The 25,256-nt window shown below is 43.7% G+C and overlaps 1 protein-coding gene and 1 non-coding gene across 3 annotated transcripts; both read left to right on the plus strand.

The window, feature by feature from the left end:
* Positions 1-1,469: 1,469 nt before the first annotated feature.
* LOC127006662 (carboxypeptidase B-like) lies at positions 1,470-24,562 on the plus strand. Of its 2 annotated transcripts, XM_050876830.1 has the most exons (9): positions 1,470-1,572; positions 12,718-13,217; positions 14,202-14,355; positions 15,493-15,639; positions 18,993-19,127; positions 20,490-20,716; positions 22,340-22,485; positions 23,559-23,674; positions 24,132-24,562. In XM_050876830.1, exons 2-9 carry the CDS (start codon positions 12,750-12,752, stop codon positions 24,254-24,256), a joined length of 1,518 nt encoding a protein of 505 aa, XP_050732787.1. In that variant the 5' UTR covers positions 1,470-1,572; positions 12,718-12,749; the 3' UTR covers positions 24,257-24,562. The 2 variants fall into 2 exon arrangements, with proteins under 2 accessions (XP_050732787.1, XP_050732786.1); XM_050876829.1 differs by lacking the exon at positions 1,470-1,572 and having other exon boundaries at positions 12,084-13,217.
* Trnaw-cca (transfer RNA tryptophan (anticodon CCA)) lies at positions 15,851-15,922 on the plus strand. The gene has a single exon. It is a non-coding gene; the product is annotated as a tRNA-Trp (tRNA).
* Positions 24,563-25,256: the final 694 nt, after the last annotated feature.

Here is a 25,256-nt window from a genome sequence, read left to right on the forward strand (position 1 = left end):
ATAATAATAATAATAATAATAATAATAATAATAATAATAATAATAATAATAATAATAATAATAATAATAATAATAGTAATAAATAATAATAATAATAATAATAATAATAATAATAATAATAATAATAATAATAATAATAATAATAATAATAATAATAATAATAATAATAATAATAATAATAATAATAATAATAATAATAATAATAATAAATGCTTTATTAAGAAAACTGCATCATAATGATGGTAATACTAATGCTTATAAAATAAAAGTAATAATAGTCTACTCATATCTCGTGCGGTACTATATAAGCGTTCAAGTAAAAACAAAGACAGATGAAAAGATGAAGAATGAAGACAAAGATGGAAAAAAAAAATCCCCCATTATTCGTGGGATGGCCATTTGCTGGTTCGACTATATCAATCATGTCATATTCACTGATGCCGTTTCAAAATTAATTGCGCGCGGGAGCCCTGAATATCGAGGTGCTACGCGGCCCACGTTTCGACCTCTAGTAGCCACCAGTGAAGTCACGAGTCAGTGCCTTTGTATTTACGTAGTTGAATAGTTGTTATATTTATGGGGTTGGTGCATTCAGTGCTGTACAAAAGAAAAAGTACCGAAAAAATACCGACGAAAAAATACCGGTATAGCGGTATACCGATGTGATAAAAATACCGTTACCGGTATACCGAAGTGTTGCTGATACCGGTAATACCAAAACTAAAATACCGGTATTCCGGTATACCGGATACCGGTGCACATCCCTACTACGAAAGTAAGATTTTGCTACTTTTTTAGATAAGCTGTCCCTTTTTACGATGCTGACAATAAGGTTACAAAATTGATAATAAGCCTACAATTTGTTACTTTTTTATCAGGTTTTAGCAATTTTTGTTACGTTTTACTAAGGCTTAAACGAACGTGCAGAAGAGGGCTAATGTTTCCGTCCTTATGGCGTTTAAGCATAAGGAAAACAAGTACTGGCCGGTAGATCTTGGCTTTTGGGCTGAGAACTTGGAGTGTTGGTGTTTTTTTTTCCTGAAATCATGCAAATCTAGGTTCTTTAGCAATTCTCTCCAACCACTCCCTTCCCTCTCCCCCAGCCCATCCTCTCCCACACCCCTCTCCCCTACTCAAATACTCCTAATCCTGAAGTGAGTGATAAGTTGATAACCAATTTCCTTCCCCTCCCCTGCCCCTTCCCCTGGCCGTTTCTCCTCTCCCCATTTCTCCATCCCTCCTCCTACAACTGTGCAGCAAAACCGAAATGTTGCCTTTCCTGTAATTATAATGTATGCTACTCACTTTGTTATAACTTATGATTGGCTCTTTCCCCAAGCCCTGGGTTTTCGTTTTTCAAATGAGTATTGTAGATTTTTTTAATGCTGATTTATTCTGTAGAAAAAGTCCCCAGACAAATTATTAGCCGGGAAAGGATAAGGTGGCGGGTAGGAGTTGGATGCTAGATCTGCCGAGGCGTTCGTCAGATACGCTCGTCAGATACGGGTGGCTGTGGCTGAGCGTTTCTCTCAGTTCGTCAAGAAAACGAATCAGTTTAGAGGCCAAATTAAGGTGAGTATTACACTCTACTGCATACTTACAAAGTAGACTATTTTGAATGCGCATAAGCTGGTTCTAGTGCATTATTCTTGTATAAACACTGGTGTTAAAAAGCTTTTTTTACGTATCGGGTATTCATCCAATATCTTGGCTGATTTGGAGAGAGAGAGAGAGAGAGAGAGAGAGAGAGAGAGAGAGAGAGAGAGAGAGAGAGAGAGAGAGAGAGAGAGAGAGAGAGAGAGAGAGAGAGAGAGAGAGAATTTCTGAATTCAGATCACTTGATTCATTAACTAAAATAAATAACATTATTGAGTTTTCATGGCTGAGGTAATGTCTATCAAGGCCCATATTCTGGGGTATCGTTAACATTCAACTTACGAGGTTGGCTGACTTATCATATTGTTGTTCTCGAAGCGTACATTAATTCATTATTCTTAATTTCTGTTGTAAAGTTGTTCCTTTCCATGTTTTTTTTTTGTTGATTTTAAGAAAAAATGCCAAACTTTAATTTGCTAAGGCTTTATCAATAACAATTTGAGTTTATTTATTTAACACAGTTTTGTTGTATATCATTTCTGCTAAGCACAGCCGCCAGAAAAGTTTAAAATAGTTAATATTAGACCACTGGCTCTGCCCGCTGCTTCCGTCCTCGACTCCTCTCCTGGTGCAGCCCTTGCGGGAGACTTCACCTGTGCCGTGTGTCCCACCTCGCGTGTACTCAAGTGTGTTAATTGGTGGCGGGGTTATTGCTGTGGCAAGTTTGTACAGTGGGTATCCACGCATATCAGTTCCCTCGGGGGAGTAGTAACCACACCACACACTTCCATCATAATCCAATATGTTAAGATAGAGTAAAAAATTATAATCTGACGCCCAGGTCTTCTCCTTTGATTCCTCAGCCTATTGGCCAAAACTTCAATGGTTGATATTCGATTGTTTCTTTCAGCGTCATTCTTCATTGAATTAAAAAAAATGAGAAGAATGCTCTTAAAAGTTTGAGTACCTTTATCACGAAAAATGCCTGAATATATTTAGGCAATAAGGATTATCACATATCAGGACTCATCCACAACACTTTACAGTCCCTCAAAATAAAGCAAATATTACTTATTGCATAATACATTGTGCCGGATGTGCCAGTATGATGTACTGGTGGGACTGGTGCCAGTGCTCCTCTGGTTGGTAGCATTTACTCTACACATCAATTCCCTTCTTTTCTGTTTGGCTTTTCTACTTTCTTCCCATCCTCTCTTCCATCACTGCCACACTGAACATAATTACTGTTGATGCATCAGCTACTTTACGTGATGCTGCTTGATACAGAAGTTGGAGCGATGGAGAATGATCATTAGAAGGTTCACTTCCTGTAGCTTACGTACTTGGTGCATATTGTTCTATCGTTACTCTGGACGTAATGGCTGCGGTGTGCAGGAAGATGTGGAAGCAGGTTGAAGCAGTGGCGTGAAGGAAAGAGAGGAAACAGGCTGAGGGAGGGAGTGACAGAGCTGCAGGCGACACTGGAGGAGGGGCAGGCTGGACACGATGCGGTGACTCGCGTCTCGTTCTCTCTTCTTTCCTTCTCTCCCGCGCTGCTCTGGAGTTCCTAACAGATTTTTTTTTTCTTAGCGTGTCTGCTTCTTCTTGGCATTGTAAAAGTATGCAACGAGTGAAGGGCAGCGAGGCGTATATATTTTTCCTCTCGACAAAGCAGTGGGCAACTCACGCACTATCTTATCTTTTGGCTTATCACCCGACCCAAATGGGTGCCATTTCTTTCGCAGTGATGCCACATCGTCATAGTTTCCAAAAGGAATGAAAAGTATACCATTATTCTACTGCAAAACCTCATAACAAATGCATGAGGATTTTTAAGTAACCAGAGGGGCCGCCTGGTCGCTTTAAAAATGACAAAAAAGATCTTTAAAACAGAAGGAACTAAACCTCGCACTAACATTTGAGCTTCACCACCAATAATTACTACATAAGTTCGTCTGTCTGGATGGACGAAAAACAGAAAATTAGTATTTTTTGGGTAAATTAGCTGCAATCTGGGTATAAATAGAATAGATGAATATAAGTTACTTTTCAAACGTCTGATCAGATATCAGAAATGTTACTTTTTGCTACCAGATGTTACGCTTTCATATTTCCCACTGGGAACACTGCACCCATCTTTTATCTCTTCACCATCCTACGGGAAGGCGGTGGCCGAGCGGTCAGCGTGCGGGCGTGGTGAGCCCGGGGACCTAGGTCCGAGTACCACCGATGCACGCTGACAATTTTCAATCACCGCCAAGTGGCGGAAGATTACCTACATGCTGCCCAGGTCTTCAATCAAGCCAAACTTCAGCGACTTCGATAAAGAGGAGCACCGGGGGGCAGCGTGGGCCAAGCAAGAGTCATACATCACGGCAGCCACAATAAATAAAATTCGCCTGCCCCACTGACGGGTCCAAGAGACACCTCAAGAAACCCTACCGGCGCTACACGCAACACCTAAAAAAAAAGAAAAAACTACCCAACTTTCACCTCTTCACCCTATTCCACCATCTCAATCCTATTTCACTTCATGTCAACCCTGGTCCATCTCTCTCCACCTGTTTCATTTACTTTCCTGACCTTGTTCCATCTCTATTCCTCCTGTTCCACTTCTGACTCCACAATTTTCTATCCCTTCTTCCACCTTGTAAAAACCCCGTTTCCACCCTGTCTCCACACTTCTCCATCCCTTGTTGCACACTGTTTCAGAATGTCTCTGCCCTCTGTTTCTATCTCATGTTCCACATCCTATTCCCACACTCCGTTCCACCCCTTGTTTTGATCCTGTTCCACCACGTTTCCATCCTGTTCAACCTTTCTCTGCCCCCTCGTGCCACACCCATGTCTCCACTTTGTCTCCTCAGTGCTTGTCAGTATCTGGGGGTGGGGATGTTCTAGAATCTAGAAGGTCTGTGTGGGTTGGAGAAATGCCTGTTGCCGTGTTCACTCCACCCTCCACCCATCCTTCCCTGCCCGCCTACCTCCTCCTCGCTCGTCTCCCCCCTCTGCTTGCTTGCGTCACTCTCGGCCTCGTCTTCCCCACAACGCCCCTCGCATCACAAACAGGAGCGCATCACCCAAAAAATCCGCCCACTCGCCAAGGATGTCAGTTAAGGCGTGAAAATAGCTGCTATCTTGTTTTCGTATTCCCTGAGTCACGTTTGGAAGAAGAGGTACAGGAAAGGAGGGATGGGAGGATGATAAAGAGAAGAAAGGGGAAGGAAAGGAAGGAGAGAAGGATAAGAATAGTGCGAGAATGAATGAAAATAAGGGGAAGCAGGGAACCGATGAAGGGAGAGAGGAGAGAGGGGGGAGGGGAGGCAGGAAAAGGAAGGAGGGAGAGAGAGGAGGGAAGGGGGAGGGGAGACAGAGAAAGGAGGGGATGGAAGAGGGGGAGGAGAGGGGAGGGAGGGAATGGGAGGATGGAGAGAAGAGAAGGAAGGGAGAGGGGGGAAAGATGGCAATGAAAGGAAGGAGGGGGAGGGAGGAAAGGAGTAGATAGGGTAGGAAAGGAAGGGGAGGTGGTGGGGTGGTAGAGGGGGGAGAGGGGGTTGTGATGGCGCGTGGCAAGGTGGCGGGGGGCATGCAGGGGGCGCTGTCTCTATGTGTCTTCCCCCCTTCCTCGTCCCCCTCGCCACACACTCACGCCCATTCTCTCAGTCACACAGCGGTCACGTGATCACTTCTTAGAACCATTATGAGTTCGAGAGGAGGGGGAGGAGGAGGCAGAGGAGGAGGAGGAGGAGGATAAGGGAAACCGTCCGTGCCTTCATCCGGGTGTGTTGAAATCCGCGGTGTCCCTGGCGCCTCGCTCTCTCCCGCTGACACCGCCGACAGGAGGGACAAATATGCATCCTGTCCCGTAACGCCCATGTCCACCCCCGCCCCCCTCGACCCCCTACCGACCTGATCCCTCCCGCTTCCCTGATTATTTATCTCCCGACATAACTCCCCCCACTTATTTCTGAGATTCCCACCCTCGTTGTCATTTTTCTATCAATCTTTCAGGCTCATGTCCACCCCCGCCCCCCTCGACCCCCTACCGACCTTTTCCCTCCCGCTTCCCTGATTATTTATCTCCCAACTTAACCCCCCCCCCCCTTATTTCTGAGATTCTCACCCTCGTTTTTTTTTCTTTCAATCAGTTCAATCAATAAGGCTCATGTCCAACCTCTCCCTCCCTCCCCACCACCAACCCTTCACTCCTTCCGCCCTTTTCCCTCCCTGATCATTTCTCCCTTGCCGTACCTCCCTTTTACCCCCCTTTCAAAAATACCCTCACCCTCGTTCTCATTAATCTATCACCAGTTTTCTAATTTATATCTTGTAATGTTCATGTCCATCCCCCTCCCCCCCATCGGTTCTTTTCCTTCCCTGAACACATCTCCCTGACTCTCCCCCCCCTTCACCACGCTTCCAAACATACCCTCGTTCTAATCTATCTCCAGTTTTATATTATACATCCTGTTACTTAGATGTTGTTGTTGTTTATCAAGGGTATGGCAAGAAGAGGAAGAGGATTTATGGAGAAGGTACAGCAATGGGAAAAGGAAAGACAGTGAGCGTGTACAGGTTTATGGTATAGGTTCGTTAAATGTTCTGGTGTAAGAATTGTTTATCTGGCACCTTACCGTACCGTTCATGTCCATCCCTCGCTCCCACCTGCCCCCCTTCCTTACTACTTTTTCCCTCCATAATAATTTCTTCCTCGACTTACCTTAACCCCCCTCTCCCCCCTACAGACACACCTGGCCTCGTCCTCATTTATTATATATTTTTTTTATAATAACGAATGCAGTTCAAGGGCAAAACAATTAAAAATCAAATAGAAAGCCCGCTGGCGCTTCTCCTGGAAATAGTGAACAATGAGAGCTTCCGAAAATTTTCTAAATAACACCAAAATAGTTCATGTAATAGTTACAGCTGGTCTTGAAACCAGATATTAGATTAGCCCGTTTAGTTGAGTTAATAGCGAAATTTATAGTAATTGTTTTTTTTTTCCATGACGTAACGCTGCCGATTATGATTATCTAAGGAGAAAATGTCGTGGAGGCGAGGGGGTGTGGGGGGGGTGGAGAATGCCAGGCTAGAAAATGTTAGTGGGGAAAATGTTAGTTGGGAAAATATTATGGGGGAAATTTTTAGGTGGGAAAATGTTTGGGGGAGAATGTTAGTGTAGAAAATGTTAGGGGAGAAAATGTTAGGGGAGAAAATGTTACGGGGGGAAATTTTAGTGGGGAAAATGTTAGTGGGGAATATGTTATTTTGGAAAATTTTATGGGGAAATTTTTTAGCTGGGAAAATGTTTGGGGAGAATGTTAGGGGAGGAATGTTACGGGGAAAATGTTTGGGGGAAAATTTTAAGGGAGAATGTTAGGGGAGAATGTTACGGGGAGGAATGTTACGGGGAATATGTTAGGGGGAAAATGTTTGGGGACAATGTTAGGGGAGGAATGTTACGGGGAAAATGTTAGGGGGAAAATGTTAGGGGGAAAATGTAAGGGGAGGAATGTTACGGGGAAAATGTTAGGGGGAAAATGTTTGGGGAGAATGTTAGGGGAGGAATGTTTCGGGAAAATGTTAGGGGTGGAATGTTATGAGGAAAATGTTCGGGGGAAAATGTTAGGGGGAAAATGATAGGGGAGGAATGTTATGAGGAAAATGTAAGGGGGAAAATGTTAGGGGAGGAATGTTATGAGGAAAATGTTAGGGGAGGAATGTTATGGGGAAAATATTAGGGGAAAAATGTTATGGGAGGAATGTAATGGGGAAAATGTTAGGGGGAAAATGTTAGGGGAGGAATGTAATGGGGAAAATGTTAGGGGGAAAATGTTAGGGGAGGAATGTTATGGGGAAAATGTTAGTGGGAAAATGTTAGGGGAAAAATGTTAGGGGAGGAATGTAATGGGGAAAATGTTAGGGGAGGAATGTAATGGGGAAAATGTTTGGGGGAAAATGTTAGGGGGAAAATGTTAGGGGAAAAATGTTAGGGGAGGAATGTAATGGGGAAAATGTTAGGGGGAAAATGTTAGGGGAGGAATGTTATGGGGAAAATGTTAGAGGGAAAATGTTAGGGGAGGAATGTTATGAGGAAAATGTTAGCGGGAAAATGTTAGGGGGAAAATGTTAGGGGAGGAATGTTATGAGGAAAATGTTAGGGGGAAAATGTTAGGGGAGGAATGTTATGAGGAAAATGTTAGGGGGAAAATGTTAGGGGAGGAATGTTATGGGGAAAATATTAGGGGAGGAATGTTATGAGGAAAATGTTAGCGGGAAAATGTTAGGGGGAAAATGTTAGGGGAGGAATGTTATGAGGAAAATGTTAGGGGGAAAATGTTAGGGGAGGAATGTTATGAGGAAAATGTTAGGGGGAAAATGTTAGGGGAGGAATGTTATGGGGAAATATTAGGGGAAAAATGTTAGGGGAGGAATGTTATGAGGAAAATGTTAGGGGAAAAATGTTAGTAGAGGAATGTTATAGGGAAAATGTTAGGGGAAAAATGTTAGGGGGAAAATGTTAGGGGAGGAATGTTATGGGGAAAATGTTAGGGGAAAATGTTAGGGGAAAAATGTTAGGGGAGGAATGTTATGGGGAAAATGTTGGGGGAAAAATGTTAGGGGAGGAATGTTATGGGGAAAATGTTAGGGGAAAAATGTTAGGGGAGGAATGTTATGGGGAAAATGTTAGGGGAAAAATGTTAGGGGAGGAATGTTATGGGGAAAATGTTAGAGGGAAAATGTTAGGGGAAAAATGTTAGGGGAGGAATGTAATGGGGAAAATGTTAGGGGGAAAATGTTAGGGGGAAAATGTTAGGGGAGGAATGTAATGGGGAAATGTTGGGGCAAAATGTTAGGGAGGATTGTAATGGGTAAATGTTAGGGGAAAAATGTTAGGGGAGGAATGTTATGGGGAAAATGTTAGGGGAAAAATGTTAGGGGAGAAATGTTATGAGGAAAATGTTAGGGGGAAAATGTTAGGGAGGAATGTTATGGGGAAAAATGTTAGGGGAAAAATGTTTGGGGAAAAATGTTATGAGGAAAATGTTAGGGGGAAAATGTTAGGGGAGGAATGTTAGATGGAAAATGTTAGGGGAGAAATGTTATGGGGAAAATGTTAGGGAAGGAATGTTATGGGGAAAATGTTATGGGGAAAATGTTGGGGGAAAATGTTAGGGGAGGAATGTTATGGGGAAAATGTTAGGGGGAAAATGTTAGGGGAAAAAATGTTAGGGGAAAAATGTTAGGGGAGGAATGTTAAGGGGAAAATGTTAGGGGGAAAATGTTAGGGGAGGAATATGTTAGGGGGCAAAATGTTAATGGGAAAATTCTAGGTGGGAAAATGATAAGTGGTAAAATGTTAGGGGGGAAATGTTAAGAGGGGAAAATGTTAGAGGAGAAAATGTTGGGGTATAAAATGTTAGGGGGGAAAATGTTATGATGGAAAATGTTAAGGGGGGAAGATGAGTGAAAAATGTTGGGGAGAATATGTTAGGGGGGAAAATGTAAGGTGGGAAAATGTTAGAGGGAAAATGTTAGGTGGGAAAATGCTAGGGGAAAAATGTTAGGTTTGAAAATGTTATAGGGAAAATGTTAGAGGGAAAATATTAGAGGGAAAATGTGAGGTGGGAGAATGTTAGAGGAGAAAATGTTTGGTGGAAAAATGTTAGATAGGAAAATGTTAGAAGGAAAATGTTAGGTGGGAAAATGTTAGAGGGGAATATGTTAGGGGGGAAAATGTTAGGGGGGAAATGTTAGGGGGGAAATGTTAGAGGGGAAAATGTTAGGGGGGACAATGTTAGGGGGGAAATGTTAGGGGGGAAATGTTAGTGGAAAAAAATTTAAGGGAGGAAAATGTTAGGGGGAAAATATTAGAGGGGAAAATGTTAGGGGGGAAAATGTTAGGGGGAAATGTTAGTGGAAATTTTTTTTAGGGAGGAAAATGTTAGGGAGAAAATGTTAAGTGGGTAAATGTTAGGTGGGAAAGTGTTAGAGGGGAAAATTTTAGGGGGGAAAATGTTAGAGGGAAAATGTTAGGGGGGAAAATGTTAGGGGGTAAATGTTTGGGGGGAAGTGTTAGAGGAGAAAATTTAAGGGAGGAAAATGTTACGGGGAAAATGTTAGGTGGGAAAAAGTTAGGTGGGAAAATGTTACGGGGGAAAATGTTAGGGGGGAAAATGTTAGAGGGGAAAAGGTTAGGGGGGAAAATGTTAAGGGGGAAAATGTTAGGGGGGAAAATGTTAGGGGGGAAAATGTTAGAAGGGAAAATTTTAGTGAAGAAAATGTAAAGGGGAAAATGTTAGAAGGGTAATTGTTAGGGGGAAAATGTTAGAAGGAAAAATGTTCGGGGGGAAAATGTTAGGGGGGAAAATGTTAGAAGGGAAAATTTTAGTGAAGAAAATGTAAAGGGGAAAATGTTAGAAGGGTAATTGTTAGGGGGAAAATGTTAGAAGGAAAAATGTTCGGGGGGAAAATGTTTTGGGGGAAAATGATAGGGGAGAAAATGTTAGAAGGGAAAATTTTAGGGAAGAAAATGTTAGTGGGGAAATGTTAGATGGAAAAATGTTATGTGGGAAAATGCTTGGAGGAAAATGTAAGAGGGAAAAAAGTTAGGGGGGAAATGTTTGTATGTTAGGAGGAATGTCAATGGGGAAGAATTTGTCAGAGGGAAAAAAGTCACGGGTGGAATGTCTTAGGGAAAATGGCCGTCTCCTCCCGAGTCCTCCAGCCCGCCCTGCCCCCGGGTGAAGTCAACGGGGACAACACGGGGCCTACTCCTTATATATATATATATATATATATATATATATATATATAGAGAGAGAGAGAGAGAGAGATTCCTACCTCCTTGCTACAATTGACCCTCTCGGCTGTTTAATTAAGGTGGTGACAGGTGGTAATTTTGTTTTCGTGAAATAATTAAGGTAAACTGTGGTCAACAACAAGCTAACTCCCTCATCCGCGAAATCAAGGCACAGGTGCATGCTTTAATTAGGTGAGAAGATGAGGTAACTAAATTATGATCGCCTGGATGTCACGGCACATCAGTTGTGTTATTATGAGTCCTCATTAACTGCAAGCTAATTCCCTCACCTGTGAAATCAAGGTTGCAGGTGAAAACTTTAATTAGGTAAAAAAATTAGGTAACTAAACTGTGTTCACCTTGATGTCACGGTGGTGTAGGTGATGTTATGGAATCCTTCATTAACTACAAGCTAATTCCCTCACCTGTGAAATTAAGGTTACAGGTGAAAACCTTAGTTACGTGAAAAAAATTTACATAACTATGGTTACCTGGATGTCACGGTACGTCATTTGTGCTGTCATCAACTCATTTACTACAAACCAACTCCCTCACCCGTGACCTCAAGCCAGGTAACAGGTAACAGGTGCAAATTTGAATTACGTAAAAAAAATGACGTAACTTATCTACGGTCGCCTCGATAACACGGTGCGCAAGGTGTTCTGTTATAAGATTCATCCTTCAATACGGACACAGGGACTAGAGATAGGGAGACGCAGGCCGTGGCAAAGCATCATGGAGTATCATAATTATGTGAACGGAGGATGTGGTTAAGTGTTGTGTTTCCTGACATGTTTCTTCCGTAGAGTTTCGTTCCCGCTGCCTGCTGTGAGGGAGGACTAAGGCATTGTGGAGACTGCAAGGCTAGACACGAAGCAGGAGGGAAGGAAAGAAACTAAAAGGAAAGGAGTTGAAGGCAAGGAATAGAAGGAGGAAAAAAGTAAGAGGAAAGGAGTTTGAAGAAGAGGGAGGGAAAATAGGAAAGGAGTTAGAAGAAAGGAATAAAAGGGAGGAGAGACGGAGATAAAGAGGGGAAGTTTAAATAAGGGAGAGATACAAGGGGATAGATGGAGAGACGGTGATAGAAAAATAACGTGAGAGAAAGGAGCGGGGAGCAGTGAATGGACGAAGGGAGGGAGAGAAGGAGAGAAGGGACAGAAGGAAGGAAGGAAGGAAAGGAGAGGATAGGGAAGGAGGTAGAAAATGAGATAGGGCGAGGGAGGAAAAGTGTAGATAGGGAGAGAGGGAAAATTGGAGAAATAGAGAGGGAGTGAGGTAAAATATAGGAGAGAGAGAGAGAGAGAGAGAGAGAGAGAGAGAGAGAGAGAGAGAGAGAGAGAGAGAGAGAGAGAGAGAGAGAGAGAGAGAGAGAGAGAGAGAGAGAGAGAAGGAAAAGAAGAGAGAGGAAGAGAGGGAGGAAGAGAGGAAGGCAAGAGAGGAAAGTAGAAATAGGAAAACAACAGGGGAGGACAGGGAAGGAGGAGGGAGGAACTGAGGGTCAAGGTTAGGCGAGTTGTGGTTTTTGAGGGCAAGGCTTGACCTCTGCAGTGTCGGGGTCACTTCCTGTGCAGCGCCTGACCCTCGGCTCACACGTTTCCGCCCACGGGATGCACCTGGTTCCAGCCGCCCCCGCCGCCGCCAGACTGCACCTGTCCACGCCTCTATATATATAAAACTGCCGTGTCACTCCACCGGTCAGTGGGTAAGCCGTGTCCTGGAAGCGACGCTCTTGGTCAAATCAGCGTCCCTCAGCCAACACAGTTTCCAGGAATACGTGAGCAGAAAACTCTAAATAACAAACACTTTTTCTGGGTCACTCTGCGGCTATAAACAACATAAACGACTCTGAATTAGTCAAATCAGCGTCATCATTCATTGACAGCTGAACTTGGTCAAATCGGCGTCACGCAGCTTCCAGGAACACACACAGTCTTGAAATTAAGCTTTTCTGGGAACTTTGCCGCGATAAACAACAGTAACGAGAATAGAAAAGAATAGAAAGAGCGTTATTCTCCCGTTTGCCTTCATAGCATAGCGATAGCAAACTTTTTAACATATCAAACCGCCCAGACGTGGCTCCAACCACTCTAAAGCGGCCGAGGAGACTGAACTTGCCATCTCTTAATTTTCAAAGCCAATCCGCTAGAACGACAACAAGATTAACGGTCTCATTCAATCGGTTTTTTTTTACCATAATAACAAAAACATACTCGGTGCAAAACCATACAATCCTGTTTTTGTACGTGAAACCAAACCACACCATCACGTTTTCTCTACTACTCTATGTGAACAACCTCGACCTCTCTGTGATAAATCAGCATAAACAACGGTCAAGAGCTCTCCGGTAACCATGGCGCGATGGACGACGCTCAACAGACCCATGATGCTGCTAGCGGTGTTGGGGACTCTCTGGGGGTACTGCCAGTGCTCACCCTTCCCTCAAAGCACCCTCTGCAAACTGTTAAGCGGACCAAACCCTCATAAATACCGATCTGACCCTCCTGACTCCAAACTGCCGAGGTTGAATGCGCTCAACGACGCGAACTTGCAGAAGAGTCAGGATCCAGCCCAGAGCACCTCAAATGCCCCCCACCCAGCGGTCGTACGTCTCCAGAAGGGGGATTTGAACCAGCCGGGGCGCGAGTCGGTGTCCTACAAAGGGTACAAGCTCCTGCGCACTGATGTGGAGGCGTCCCAGCTGCCCGTGGTGGACTCGCTGGACACGGCTGAGGGAGTCGATCTGTGGTCCTGGCGGAAGAATGAACGAAGTCTGCTGTTTGAGATCGACCTCCTGACGCCGCCCGCCGCTGAGTCCAAGGTGAGAGGCGATAGTGAGAGTGATAGAAAGTGAGAGTGAGGGAGAGGCGTGACAGCGTAGATAATGAGTGAGAGTGAGTGAGTGGCAGAGTGAGTGAAAATGAGAGCTTGTCAATGTAAGAGATTATGAGAGTGGATGAGTTTGTGATTGCGTGAGTGTGTTTAGAATGAGTCAGCTTGTTAAGAGTGAACGAGAGCGTGTGGAAGTAAAGGAGATAAACGGTGTGTGTGTGTGTGTGTGAGAGAGAGAGAGAGAGAGAGAGAGAGAGAGAGAGAGAGAGAGAGAGAGAGAGAGAGAGAGAGAGAGAGGAAAAGTGAGAGTGAGACGCATAATGTGACGACAAGGGTGACTGAGTAGATAAAATTGCTCTCCCTCTCCCTCTCCCTCTCCCTCCCTTTCTCCCCTTCCCTCCGTTCCTACCCATACACCCACTTCCCTTCTTCCCTACCCTCACTTCCCTATCCCGCCCTTTTCTTCCTTCCCTTTCCTCCTTCCTTACCTAGACCCACACTTTCCTTTTCCTTTTTTCCTCCCTTACCTCCTTCCCTTTAATTCTTTTCTCTCTTCTTATGAATAAAGCCCTCTCCATCTTCTCTTCTTATTTTTTCCTACCTTAGCTATGAAAACTCTTCCCTTTATCCCTCCCTTCCTGACCCTTTTCCTGCTTTCCATTATTCCTATCCACTCTTCCCTTCTCTCCACCCTTTTTCTTTTCTTCCTAATTCCTCGTAACGTCCTCTGTTTCCCTTCCTTTCCTTCCGCATCATCTCCTTTCCCTTCCTCATTCCCTTTGTCATCGTCTCCTTTCCTTCCCTCACTCCCTTCGTCATTTCTCTCCCTTCCCTCATTCCCACCAAATCATCACCTTTTCGTCCCTCACTCCATCATCTTTCCTTCCCTCCCTCCTTCGTCCTTGCTCACCCTTCCCTCCATCCTTCCGCCATCCCCTCCCTTCCCTCCCTCACTCCCTTCATCCTTCCCCAGGTCAAACGCGTCTTCACGGAAAACAACCTTCGCTACCAGGAGGTCATCAAGGACTTGCAGGATGCCATCAACCAGCAGACGAAGGATGACTTGTTCTTCAGCTGGAACCGACCCGCGCATCCTATGACCTGGGAGAAATACCACTCCTACAACGGTAAGGTAGAAGGGTAGGATACAATACGGTAGGATGTAGTAGGAGAAAGGTATCATGATGTCAAGTTGTGGATATATGCTATAGCTGCTCGTGGCCTCGGTGCTCATCTCCGTCGCGAAGGAGGGTCATAAATGCCACGCCTACTTCGATATGGATGAGTAGGATATCATGAGAAGTAAGGTAGGATGGGATGCGATAGGATAATGTAGATAAGACGACCACTCATCCTATGACTTTCCTCCCCTTTCAGAACACACACACACACACACACACACACGCACACACACACACACACACACACACACACACACACACACACACACACAGTCACCCATCCGTACATGCCATTAGCTTAATAACGACCCAATTATCTCCTTATGTAATAACGAAGTTTCAAGGTCAAGGCACACTGCTCGCCTTGATATTGTGATATATTTGACCTTGAAGGCGCCCCAGACCCCTCGTTGGTCACAGAGAGAGAGAGAGAGAGAGAGAGAGAGAGAGAGAGAGAGAGAGAGAGAGAGAGAGAGAGAGAGTGAATGTTCAGACTAGGTGGTCTCTCCTTATGTGTAACGACACTAAACGGCCACCACGACTTTGCAATTCTACCTTACCGAATATTCACATTCGTACAGCCATTAAGCATTTTGAAACATCGTCAGTTTCCCTTGGAGGCGGTGTTTCTCCACAGAGTACATGATCAGACATATCAGCCTTTCCATAACGTAGTTTGTTCCACAAGTAAGAGATCTTCTTTGCTGCCCTACATTGGAATTTTATTTGACGTTGTCCTTCGCATGGTGAAAAGACCAAAATTGCACCGCGTACTCTTGAGGCAAGACTCAGCTATTGTAGTAATAGTTTACATTTTTGTCCTTGAATGAGAAACTTCTATTTATGAAGTCCAACACTTTATTGGCTGCCTCAGTGCTTTGCTTGGAGACTGAGGTTTGACGCGATTTTGACACAAAAATCATTAATACACTGAATGCATTTGAGCAAACACCAAACATATCACAATCCTCCTCCTCCTCCTCCTCCTCCCCCGCTGCATCATTCCTCTCGACATACCCACATCAGTCCCCTATCACCACCTCACACACTTCATCCTCCACCTGGGTGTCTCCTTCCCCGCAGAGATGGAGGAGTACCTGGAATACCTGCGCACCGAATACCCCCACCTCGTGACCCTGGAGGAGATCGGCCATTCCTTCGAGAACAGGTCACTGCGAGTCGCCAAGGTGTCGACGGGCGCGAACAGGACGGCCATTTGGATCGACGGAGGTGAGAAATGTGGTGGGACTGGACTAGTTATTTTTTTTCTATCTCTCACTCTTTTCTTCTTTGTCAGCCTTATTCGCACGTCTTTATACGGGGTCGCTGTTCCTGATGAGCCGCCTCCACCTACCTCTGTCGCTTGCCATGTTAGTATTCAGACCCTTCTCTCTCATATCCGCTGCTATGCAATCTCTTTCTCTCTAACTCTTTCAGCAGCGGCCCCGTGGCGCAATGGTAGCGCGTCTGACTCCAGATCAGAAGGCTGGGTGTTCGAGTCACTCCGGGGTCATATGTTTTATTTTGCGATCAGAAGTGGAATTGGACCTTTAACAGGGACGGTGCACTAGTGATTGAGCCAACACATTGCAAACCTCTTAAACAATTAATTTTCCTCGGTGTTTAATACTAACAGTCTTCCTCCCACTACCACCAGCACCAGTACTAATGTAAATCTCGAGCATGCATTGCCTAATTTTGAAATAACAACCGATGAAGTCCTTAAAGCCCTCCAATCACTTACAACAAATAAAAGTCCCGGACCTGACAAAGTATATCCTATACTGCTTAAAGAAACAAAGAGCGAAATACTCTCCTCCCTCACAACCGTATTCAATATGTCCTTGCGACAAGGCATCGTCCCTTCGGATTGGAAAAAGGTTAAAGTGACACCGATTTTTAAGAAAGGAGACAAAAAAAATACCAGGTAACTACCGACTCATTAGTCTAACTTCAGTTGTAGGTAAGCTACTTGAGAGCATAATTAGAGACAAAATTGTGAGTTACCTCGAAAGTCACTCATTAATTGGGGATTCACAACATGGCTTCCGTAACAAAAGATCCTGCCTATCAAACCTATTGACCTTTTATAACGATCTCTTCTCAGTTTATGACGTAATCAAATCATTGGACATAGTCTATCTTGATTTCCAGAAAGCGTTTGATAAAGTCTCACATCATAAATTACTTTATAAATTAAAGCAAATAGGTATTGACGGTCAAGTAAACCAATGGATCGCGAATTGGTTGAGCAAAAGACAACAAAGAGTTGTAATTGACGGATTTAACTCAGAGTGGGCGCCGGTCACTAGTGGCGTCTCTCAGGGCTCGGTTCTTGGCCCGGTGCTCTTCCTTATTTACATCAACGACGTGAATGTTAGACTCAATAATCGCATTAATAAATTTGCAGACGACACAAAGATTGGAAAATCGGTTCTCACTGACGAAGACAGGCAAAGCCTCCAAGAGGATTTATACAAAATTTCAGCTTGGTCGGATAGATGGGAGATGCCCTTTAACGTAGACAAGTGCCAGGTCCTTCAAGTTGGAACAAGAAATAAGAAGTTCGATTACGAAATGCGCGGCGTTAAACACAAGCGTTCAATGCGTTAAGGACCTAGGTGTCAAAGTCGCGTCAAACCTCAAATTCTCACAGCAGTGCATCGATGCAGCAAATAAAGCGAACAGAATGTTGGGCTTCATTAAAAGAAACTTTTTATTCAAGAATAAAGATGTAATACCCCCGCTCTACAGTAGTTTAGTCAGACCCCACTTGGAATATGCGGTACAGTTTTGGTCTTCCCACTATGCAAAGGACATTGCTAAATTAGAAGGTGTTCAGCGTCGGGCAACAAAAATGATCCCTTCCTTGCGCAACAAACCCTACGAAGAAAGGCTTTCCACCCTTAACATGTTCTCTCTTGAGAAACGTCGCCTCCGAGGAAAACTGATCGAATGTTTTAAAATACTTAATGGTTTCACGAATGTAGACAGATCAACATTGTTTATGATCAATGACATTTTGTAAACGAGAAACAATGGCATAAAACTCAAATGAAGACAAGTAAATTCAGACTGCACCAATTTTTTCTTCACCAACGTTGTAGTGCGAGAATGGAATAAGCTCCCACCTTCAGTGGTCCAGTGTAACACGACTGACTCCTTTAAAAACAAGCTCGACCGTCACTTCCTTCAACTTAATATTAACTAGAGTAGAAAAGCAACGTTTTGGAGCCATCTGATTAATGTAGAATCACTTAGGTTTAAGGACAGGCCACCTAGTCTGAACCATGGGGTCTGTGTGGTCTGATTTTCTATGTAAATCTCTCTCTCTCTCTCTCTCTCTCTCTCTCTCTCTCTCTCTCTCTCTCTCTCTCTCTCTCTCTCTCTCTCTCTCTCTCATACTCTTTATTTATCTATATCTCCGGACCAGTGTTTTCCTCTTTTACCTTGCTCTCCTCCTCTCCTCTTACCACTACCACTGCTGATGCTGTTTCTACTACTACTACTACTACTACTACTACTACTACTACTACTACTACTACTACTACTACTACTACATTTACTACTGCTACTACTACTTCTACTACTTGTGGCGTCTCTTCTCCGTCTTATTCCCTTCTTTCTTCTTTTATCCCTCCTCCCTCTCCCTATCCAAGCACTTAAACACCTACCTAACCAACCAAACAAGCGACTAACCACTCACCGCACCGGGCAACTCATTAACTAGAGTAGCCAGCCCTCGAAGCAACAAGCCAACGTGTCAACCAGCAAGCCTGAAACACCGCATATACATTCACGGGTATTAGGATTTACAGCGCAAACCCACACGGGACCCTTTTCTTTTTAGGCAACCCTTCCCTGCACCCCTCCCACCCCCTCCCTCCTAATTCTCCTCCTCCTTCTTTTGGTATGGCAAAGTGGCAAAGTGGCCTGCAAATCTCTCTTCATCTCTATGCCTCATTATAGTTAACATGGAGACGAGGATAGCGACGCAGTACCTCGAGTTACGTAAAGGGTCTCTCACGTTCTCTCTCACACACACACACACACACACACACACACTGGCTGTCCATTCGTTAATCAGCAGACAGTTTATCTCGCGCTATATAAAGACTCGCCGCCCCTTCCTCGCTTATTGACTTATTCGTTCATTTTAAAAGCCGCCTGTTTAATGGTTTTGCTTCTGTTTTATTTATATTTATATTTTTGTGTGTGTACCTGTTGCTTATTTATTCATTTTAAAAGTTAATTGCATTTTATACTTATTTAATGCTCGTTTCTTTGTTTTAGTTATCTACTGATTTGCTCAGTTGTATTTTCCTTACCTATTCTATCGTCTCTGTCGTTTATTTAATTACTTGTTTATTTATTGCATACTCGTTACTACCTCGTCTCCGTTGTCTGTTTATTTACCCAGAAGTGTTTTCCTTAGATGCTCAAGATCTTAGCCTCACTTTGTCTCGATTGTGTTTTTATCACGCATCAACGTATCTCCCCGTCACTCATTTGTGTCATATTCGCTTCTGCTTAATTATTTTGTTTATTTGTTTTGCTGAGCTGGAGTTTGGTTTGGTTCCCAGGCCTGCACGCGCGGGAGTGGATCACGCCCGCCACCGCCATGTTCATTCTGCACCGCCTGGTCGAGGGCAGCTGGGAGACGCCGGAGCTGCTCAACCACTTCGACTGGTACATCCTGGCCCTGGGCAACCCCGACGGTGAGGCGAGACAAAGTTTTTTTAGGTCGTATTACAAGACATATCGCAGCCCATGAACACATAATTGACAAGGCTTTCGTAGGAGTTGTGGGCATTTCCAGGGGTAGTTTTATGACCCTGGTGGTTGTGTGAGTCTTCTTCGGTACCATATGAACCTGAAGAAACACTCATTAAAACCCGACTGACCCCCTCTTTGACCTTTAGAAATAGGTGATGTGAAAGGCGAGAGTGTCCTGTAATACCAACCTATATTCTCGTCCATCTTCTTTCCGCTATCTTTTTTTCCTCCCTCGCAGATGATCAAAGAGAAATATGTTGTTTAATGATTATTTGATTTGATTTTCTGGCCTCTCGTATAGTTTTCTTTGGATGGAGCAACGTCTGGCGGGCCTTTCTGTTGATATGTTTTTGTGTTTTGCCCTTGAACTGCCTCCCTTGCCGTGAAAGAAACTATTGTTGATTATAAATTCAGTCCCGTAAACAACCCCGACGCGGTGACGAAACACGCTAAGAATCATTTGTCAATATAGGCTAACCTTTCACGGTGTCAGATTATATATTTGTTTCCTTCCTAATCAAGAAGCAACCACATTTACTTATCAATAGCGAAAAGTATATCCTGTTCAGGTTGTCACCATTTTTTTCCTTTCTGATCAAAAGGGAAGCGCTTTTATGCTATCCATTTGACCTGTCAGTAACGTGAAAATGTCCTTCTCAGATTGTCTCTCTCAGCTTCTTCCTGTTTCGTCATGCTAGAATCGTTACTATTCCTGTTTCATCATGCTAAAATCGTTACCCTTCCTGTTTCATCATGCTAGAATCGTTACCCTTCCTGTTTCATCATGCTAGAATCGTTACCCTTCCTGTTTCATCATGCTAGAATCGTTACTCTTCCTGTTTCATCATGCTAGAATCGTTACTCTTCCTGTTTCATCATGCTAGAATCGTTAATCTTCCTGTTTCATCATGCTAGAATCGTTACTCTTCCTGTTTCATCATGCTAGAATCGTTAATCTTCCTGTTTCATCATGCTAGAATCGTTACTCTTCCTGTTTCATCATGCTAGAATCGTTACTCTTCCTGTTTCATCATGCTAGAATCGTTACCCTTCCTGTTTCATCATGCTAGAATCGTTACTCTTCCTGTTTCATCATGCTAGAATCGTTAATCTTCCTGTTTCATCATGCTAGAATCGTTAATCTTCCTGTTTCATCATGTTAGAATCGTTACTCTTCCTGTTTCATCATGCCAGAATTGTTACTCTTCCTGTTTCATCATGCTAGAATCGTTACCCTTCCTGTTTCATCATGCTAGAGTCGTTACCCTTCCTGTTTATCACCTGACAATTTCTCCTCCACGTAGGTTATGAATACTCGCGTCAGCACGACCGGCTATGGCGCAAGACTCGCTCCATCAACCCAGAGTTTCCGGACTGCGTGGGCGTCGACCCCAACAGGAACTTTGGCTACAAGTGGGCCGCCGGCGGGTCGTCCATGAGGGCCTGCAGCAGCATCTACCACGGGCCCCAGCCTTTCTCCGAGCCCGAGACCCGAGCCATCAGGGACTTCCTCCTCGCCCACAAAGACCAGGTGAGACGAAGTGAACAATGGCTGCCGTGTGTTGTCTATCCCCCCCCCCCCACACACACACACACACACATCTTTCTCTTATGCATTACATCTAGTGTTGCCAAATGATCATTCACCGAGGGAAGAGGTAAATGCGTACCGGCCACTTTCCCGTCATATTAAATACATCAATAAGTACAGATACATAATAATCTGACATCAATATAACTTCCGGGTCATATCAAGTGAATACACAGGAAATAGAGAAAAAATTGAAAACTGAGAATTGGTGCCGCGTTGTGGTGCTCCTTCCCCCAGGAACTCTCCAAAATTATATTGTTCCTGGTTGTTTTATATTATTCTGTTACTAATGTTTATGGGAACGAATTATGTAGAACTCTTGAAGAAATGAGGCGTGCCCATATTATTAGCAATTACCCCAATGTGTATGAGAAGCTATAAACATAAACGATTATCGGCAAACTGTGATATTGTAAACTAAATCACAAGGTTCTTTCTCTGCTCACCGATGGATGGTGTTTAGGCGGCAGCACGTCTTCCCCTTTATTCTGTCCTGGCCCTTGCGCTGCCCTTCACGCTTCTCTTGACACGAAACCACAACAGAAGATCGTTTTCAAGGTACACAAGACCCTTCAACCAGATATTCCTCCTCTATATCCTGCTTGGCTTTTGTGTTCCTGTCGTCCACGTTTCTCTCAACACAAAATCACAACACCGGATACTTTCCACATTTACTTACACAAAAAAAAAAAAAAACTCCGCTCTCTCGTTTTCTCTCATGGAACACTCCCGCGAACACGTAATAGCCGCCGAAAGACAATGACCAATGTTTCCTTTACGGAGGGGACATATCTATAGGGAATCAAGGCACAAAGGAAGACGCTTTCCAAGGAGTACGGTGCTGAATAGCCTCGATCGCTTTCTCCCTATTTGGTGTTCGAGCCGCGGCACACTCCTTTTCCAGTGTCACGTAGGCACGTAATATCAGACGCTTCCGACTCCCACAACAAATAATTCCAAAGGCCATAATAGATTAGCCTAGCTCTCATGGGTGTTTTCCACGTTCATGTGGGGCAGAAACCTTGTCTAACTACCACTAGGCTCTTACATTTACCAAGGAAATACCCACAGCTCTCTACGAAAGCCTTATCAGATGTGGGTGCATACGCCTCGAAACGTTTGAGAATATAAGCTTAGTTATATCGCCTTTCCCGCCTTCCACACGTACCGTAACACTAACCATGACCGCACCTGACTGCATCGAGAAAATCACTAACGGGGAAGCTCTTCCGGATGATGCACTGAGTCAGTGCATCATCCGGAAGAGCTTCCCCGTTAGTGTTGAGTCGGTGCCACTGACTCAACACTTGAATCGAACCCGACGAACAAACCTCACTCACCCCCGTTTCCTTTATTCCTAATGGCATTCGTACATAACCACAACTAATGGGCCGTCAATGGACAAGGGCTCATGTTCTCTTAATGGAAGCGACAACAAGAGTAAGTAACCATAATGACAGAATCACGAAAGGGAAAATCTTCAAAGAGCTCAACTCGGCTTATCACCTGACTCGAACCACCAAACGACCCTTACTCACTCGTTCTCTCTCTCCTCCCCTCCAGCTGAAGGCGTACGTGAGCCTCCACTCGTACTCCCAGATGTGGCTGACGCCGTGGTCACACACCGAGACGCTGCCGGGCAACCACGAGAAGCTGCAGGAGGTGGGGCGGCAGGCGGTGGCGGCCATCAAGGGCTACAACGGCACGGAGTAAGTGATTCGAGTCAGGTCTTGATCTCGGCTTTGTCTCGTAGATCAAACACGCCCCCCCTCCCCCATTTCTCTCTCTCTCTCTCTCTCTCTCTCTCTCTCTCTCTCTCTCTCTAAATTACCCAAATAATAGGCATTCAACATAGTTCTTCATCGTTTAATGTGGATATAAGCAAAGGAAAGAGGACGGTGCTCTTTCCCCAAACTTAACTATAGTGAAGTCAAGCCAATCCACTCGTTTTAGAAGAATACCATCAAGACATTCCAGGCCATTCTCAAACCAGACATTTTCATCCTGTCTTTTTTGAAGAGTAACATATTGAGGGCGTTTTTCTTTATATAACCTATTTTGTTTAGATCCTTATACCAAAAACAAGACAAGTAGCCGATGATAAGAACAAGAACAAACAAAAACAAGAATAAGAACAACGACAAGAAGAACAAGAACGTGTAAAAGAACGGTAGAAGTAGAAGAAACAATAAAAAGAGAAGTAGAAGGAACAATAAAAAAAAGAAGTAGAAGAAACAATAAAAAGAGAAGTAGAAGAAACAATAAAAAGAGAAGTAGAAGAAACAATAAAAAGAGAAGTAGAAGAAACAATAAAAAGAGAAGTAGAAGAAACAATAAAAAGAGAAGTAGAAGAAACAATAAAAAGAGAAGTAGAAGAAACAACAAAAAGATAAGTAGAAGAAACAACAAAAAGAGAAGTAGAAGAAACAATAAAAAATAGAAGTAGAAGAAACAATAAAAAGAAAAGTAGATGAAACAATAAAAAAGAGAAGTAGAAGAAACGATAAAAAAGAGAAGTAGAAGAAACGATAAAAAAGAGAAGTAGAAGAAACGATAAAAAGAAAAGTAGATGAAACAATAAAAAGAGAAGTAGAAGAGACAATAAAAAGAGAAGTAGAAGAAACAATAAAAACAGAAGTAGAAGAAACAATAAAAAGTAGGAGAAACAATAAAAAGAAGTAGAAGAAACAATAAAAAAGCAATAATGTCAAGAGGCACACAACCAACAACAAAACACTAGACAACAACCCTCGAGACTCACCGCCTAACCTTCCCCCCACAGGTACATCCAAGGCAATGTTCCGTCCCTCCTGTACGTGGCCTCGGGATCCTCAATGGACTACGCCATGGGGGTCGCCGGCATCCCCTACGCCTTCACCCTCGAGCTGAGAGACAGAGGTGAGTGAGTATACAGAGCCAGAGAGGGTGTCAAGGCTGCCCTCTAACCTAAACTGATCACCCTTTTGGTATTTTCTTTTGTACCATCATAGGAGCAGCTTTTTGTGAGGCTTTTCTGCTATCACTGTTTTGCTCTTGAACCGTCCCCTTTACCATAACAAAAAGGTCATCTCTTTTAAGCTAAAGGGCCGTACTTTTTTTTCTCTCCAAAGCTGAAGGGTCGTTTGCTTGTTTTTGTGTTTGTTTGTTTGTATGTCAGGTAAAGATGACAGACCTAAGGCTAAACTAAACATCCTTAAAGAAATGCACGTAAGACATTGATCCTTTAGAGAAAACATGCAAAAAAAGGGAAAAGGCAATCTCGTTTCGGAAGCTTTCTCACCATCCCTAAACAACCCTTTGTAATGATAACGATGCCACTGTAATGTACCTTAAGCTTTCTCTTGTCACCCCACAGGCACGTACGGCTTTCTGCTGCCCAAGGAGGAGATCAGACCCACCGGAGAGGAGACCTTCGAGGGCATCCGGGCCATGACCACCACTATCTTCCACCAACTGTACCCGGGGAAGCAGTTTTCTTGAGTAAGTAAAGGACGGCGCAGCAAGTCCTCCGCTCAAAGGCCCTTCACGAATACCCTATAGTTTGAATCCTTTATCACTTTCCTGCCGTTAGCGTCAGGGTTGCCACGCCAGTTATGAAGTAGTAGCCTATACCTGAGTGAACCTGAGAAACCAGAAGAAAGAAAGGTATCAGGTGAAGGAAAAAGGTACCAGATGAAGAAGAAAAAAGTACCAGATTAAGAAAAGAAAGGCACAAGATTAAGAAAAAAAGGCATCAGATTAAGAAAAAAGGTATCAGATTAAGAAAAAAGGTACCGAAAGAAAAAGTACCAGAGGAAGAAAATAGTAGCAGATTAAGAAAAGAAAGGCACTACATCAAGAAAAAGGTACCAGATTGAGAAGTTAACTGACTGTTTTTCTTCCTGGTAAATTTCCCATCGCCATAGTTAACTGACGCTGTTTTTCTTCCTGGTAAATTTCCCATCGTCATTCGTTTGCTGTTATGTTCTTGGAAGTCTTCGTGTACCAGGGGAAAACAAGAGGTTGAAGAATAAATACGTTTTTTTCTTATCTCGCTGCTGACTGGATTTTTTTCTGGTAAATTTATCATATCCATTCGTTTGCTGTTAGATCCTGGGAAGTCTTAATGAGCCAAAGGAAAACAAGAGGTACCAGAGTAAGGAAACACGGTTCTTCATCTCGCTACGTGTCTGGATTTCCTTCTGGTAAAGTTCCCATGTCCATTCGTTTGCTTTTAGATCCTGGGAAGTCTTAATGAACTAGAAGAAAACAAGAGCCAGCCTACCAGAAAGAGAAAATACGGTTATGTTTGAAACTATTTATTTCTGGTAAAGTTCCCATATCCATTTACTTTGTCAGATTCCAAGTCTTGATGAGTCTCCACATAGATCTAACAGCACTAGAGAAATAATATCAAAAGGCAGACCAAGAATAGCCAACTTCAAACACTCCACTGCATCACATCTGCTGGTTCATGGCGTACCAAACACGGCAACCCTGA

Source organism: Eriocheir sinensis, chromosome 33 (assembly GCF_024679095.1).
Source record: "Eriocheir sinensis breed Jianghai 21 chromosome 33, ASM2467909v1, whole genome shotgun sequence".
Taxonomy (NCBI): Eukaryota; Metazoa; Arthropoda; class Malacostraca; order Decapoda; family Varunidae; genus Eriocheir; species Eriocheir sinensis.

What these genes read in the sequence shown, in the direction of transcription:
- LOC127006662 (XM_050876830.1), top strand. Translation starts at nt 12,750, where the DNA reads ATGGCGCGATGGACGACGCTCAACAGACCCATGATGCTGCTAGCGGTG. An exon ending in GGCCCTGGGCAACCCCGACG is followed by an intron (nt 19,128 to 20,489) that starts GTGAGGCGAGAC and finishes TCCTCCACGTAG; the next exon opens with GTTATGAATACTCGCGTCAG. An exon ending in CCTCGAGCTGAGAGACAGAG is followed by an intron (nt 23,675 to 24,131) that starts GTGAGTGAGTAT and finishes GTCACCCCACAG; the next exon opens with GCACGTACGGCTTTCTGCTG.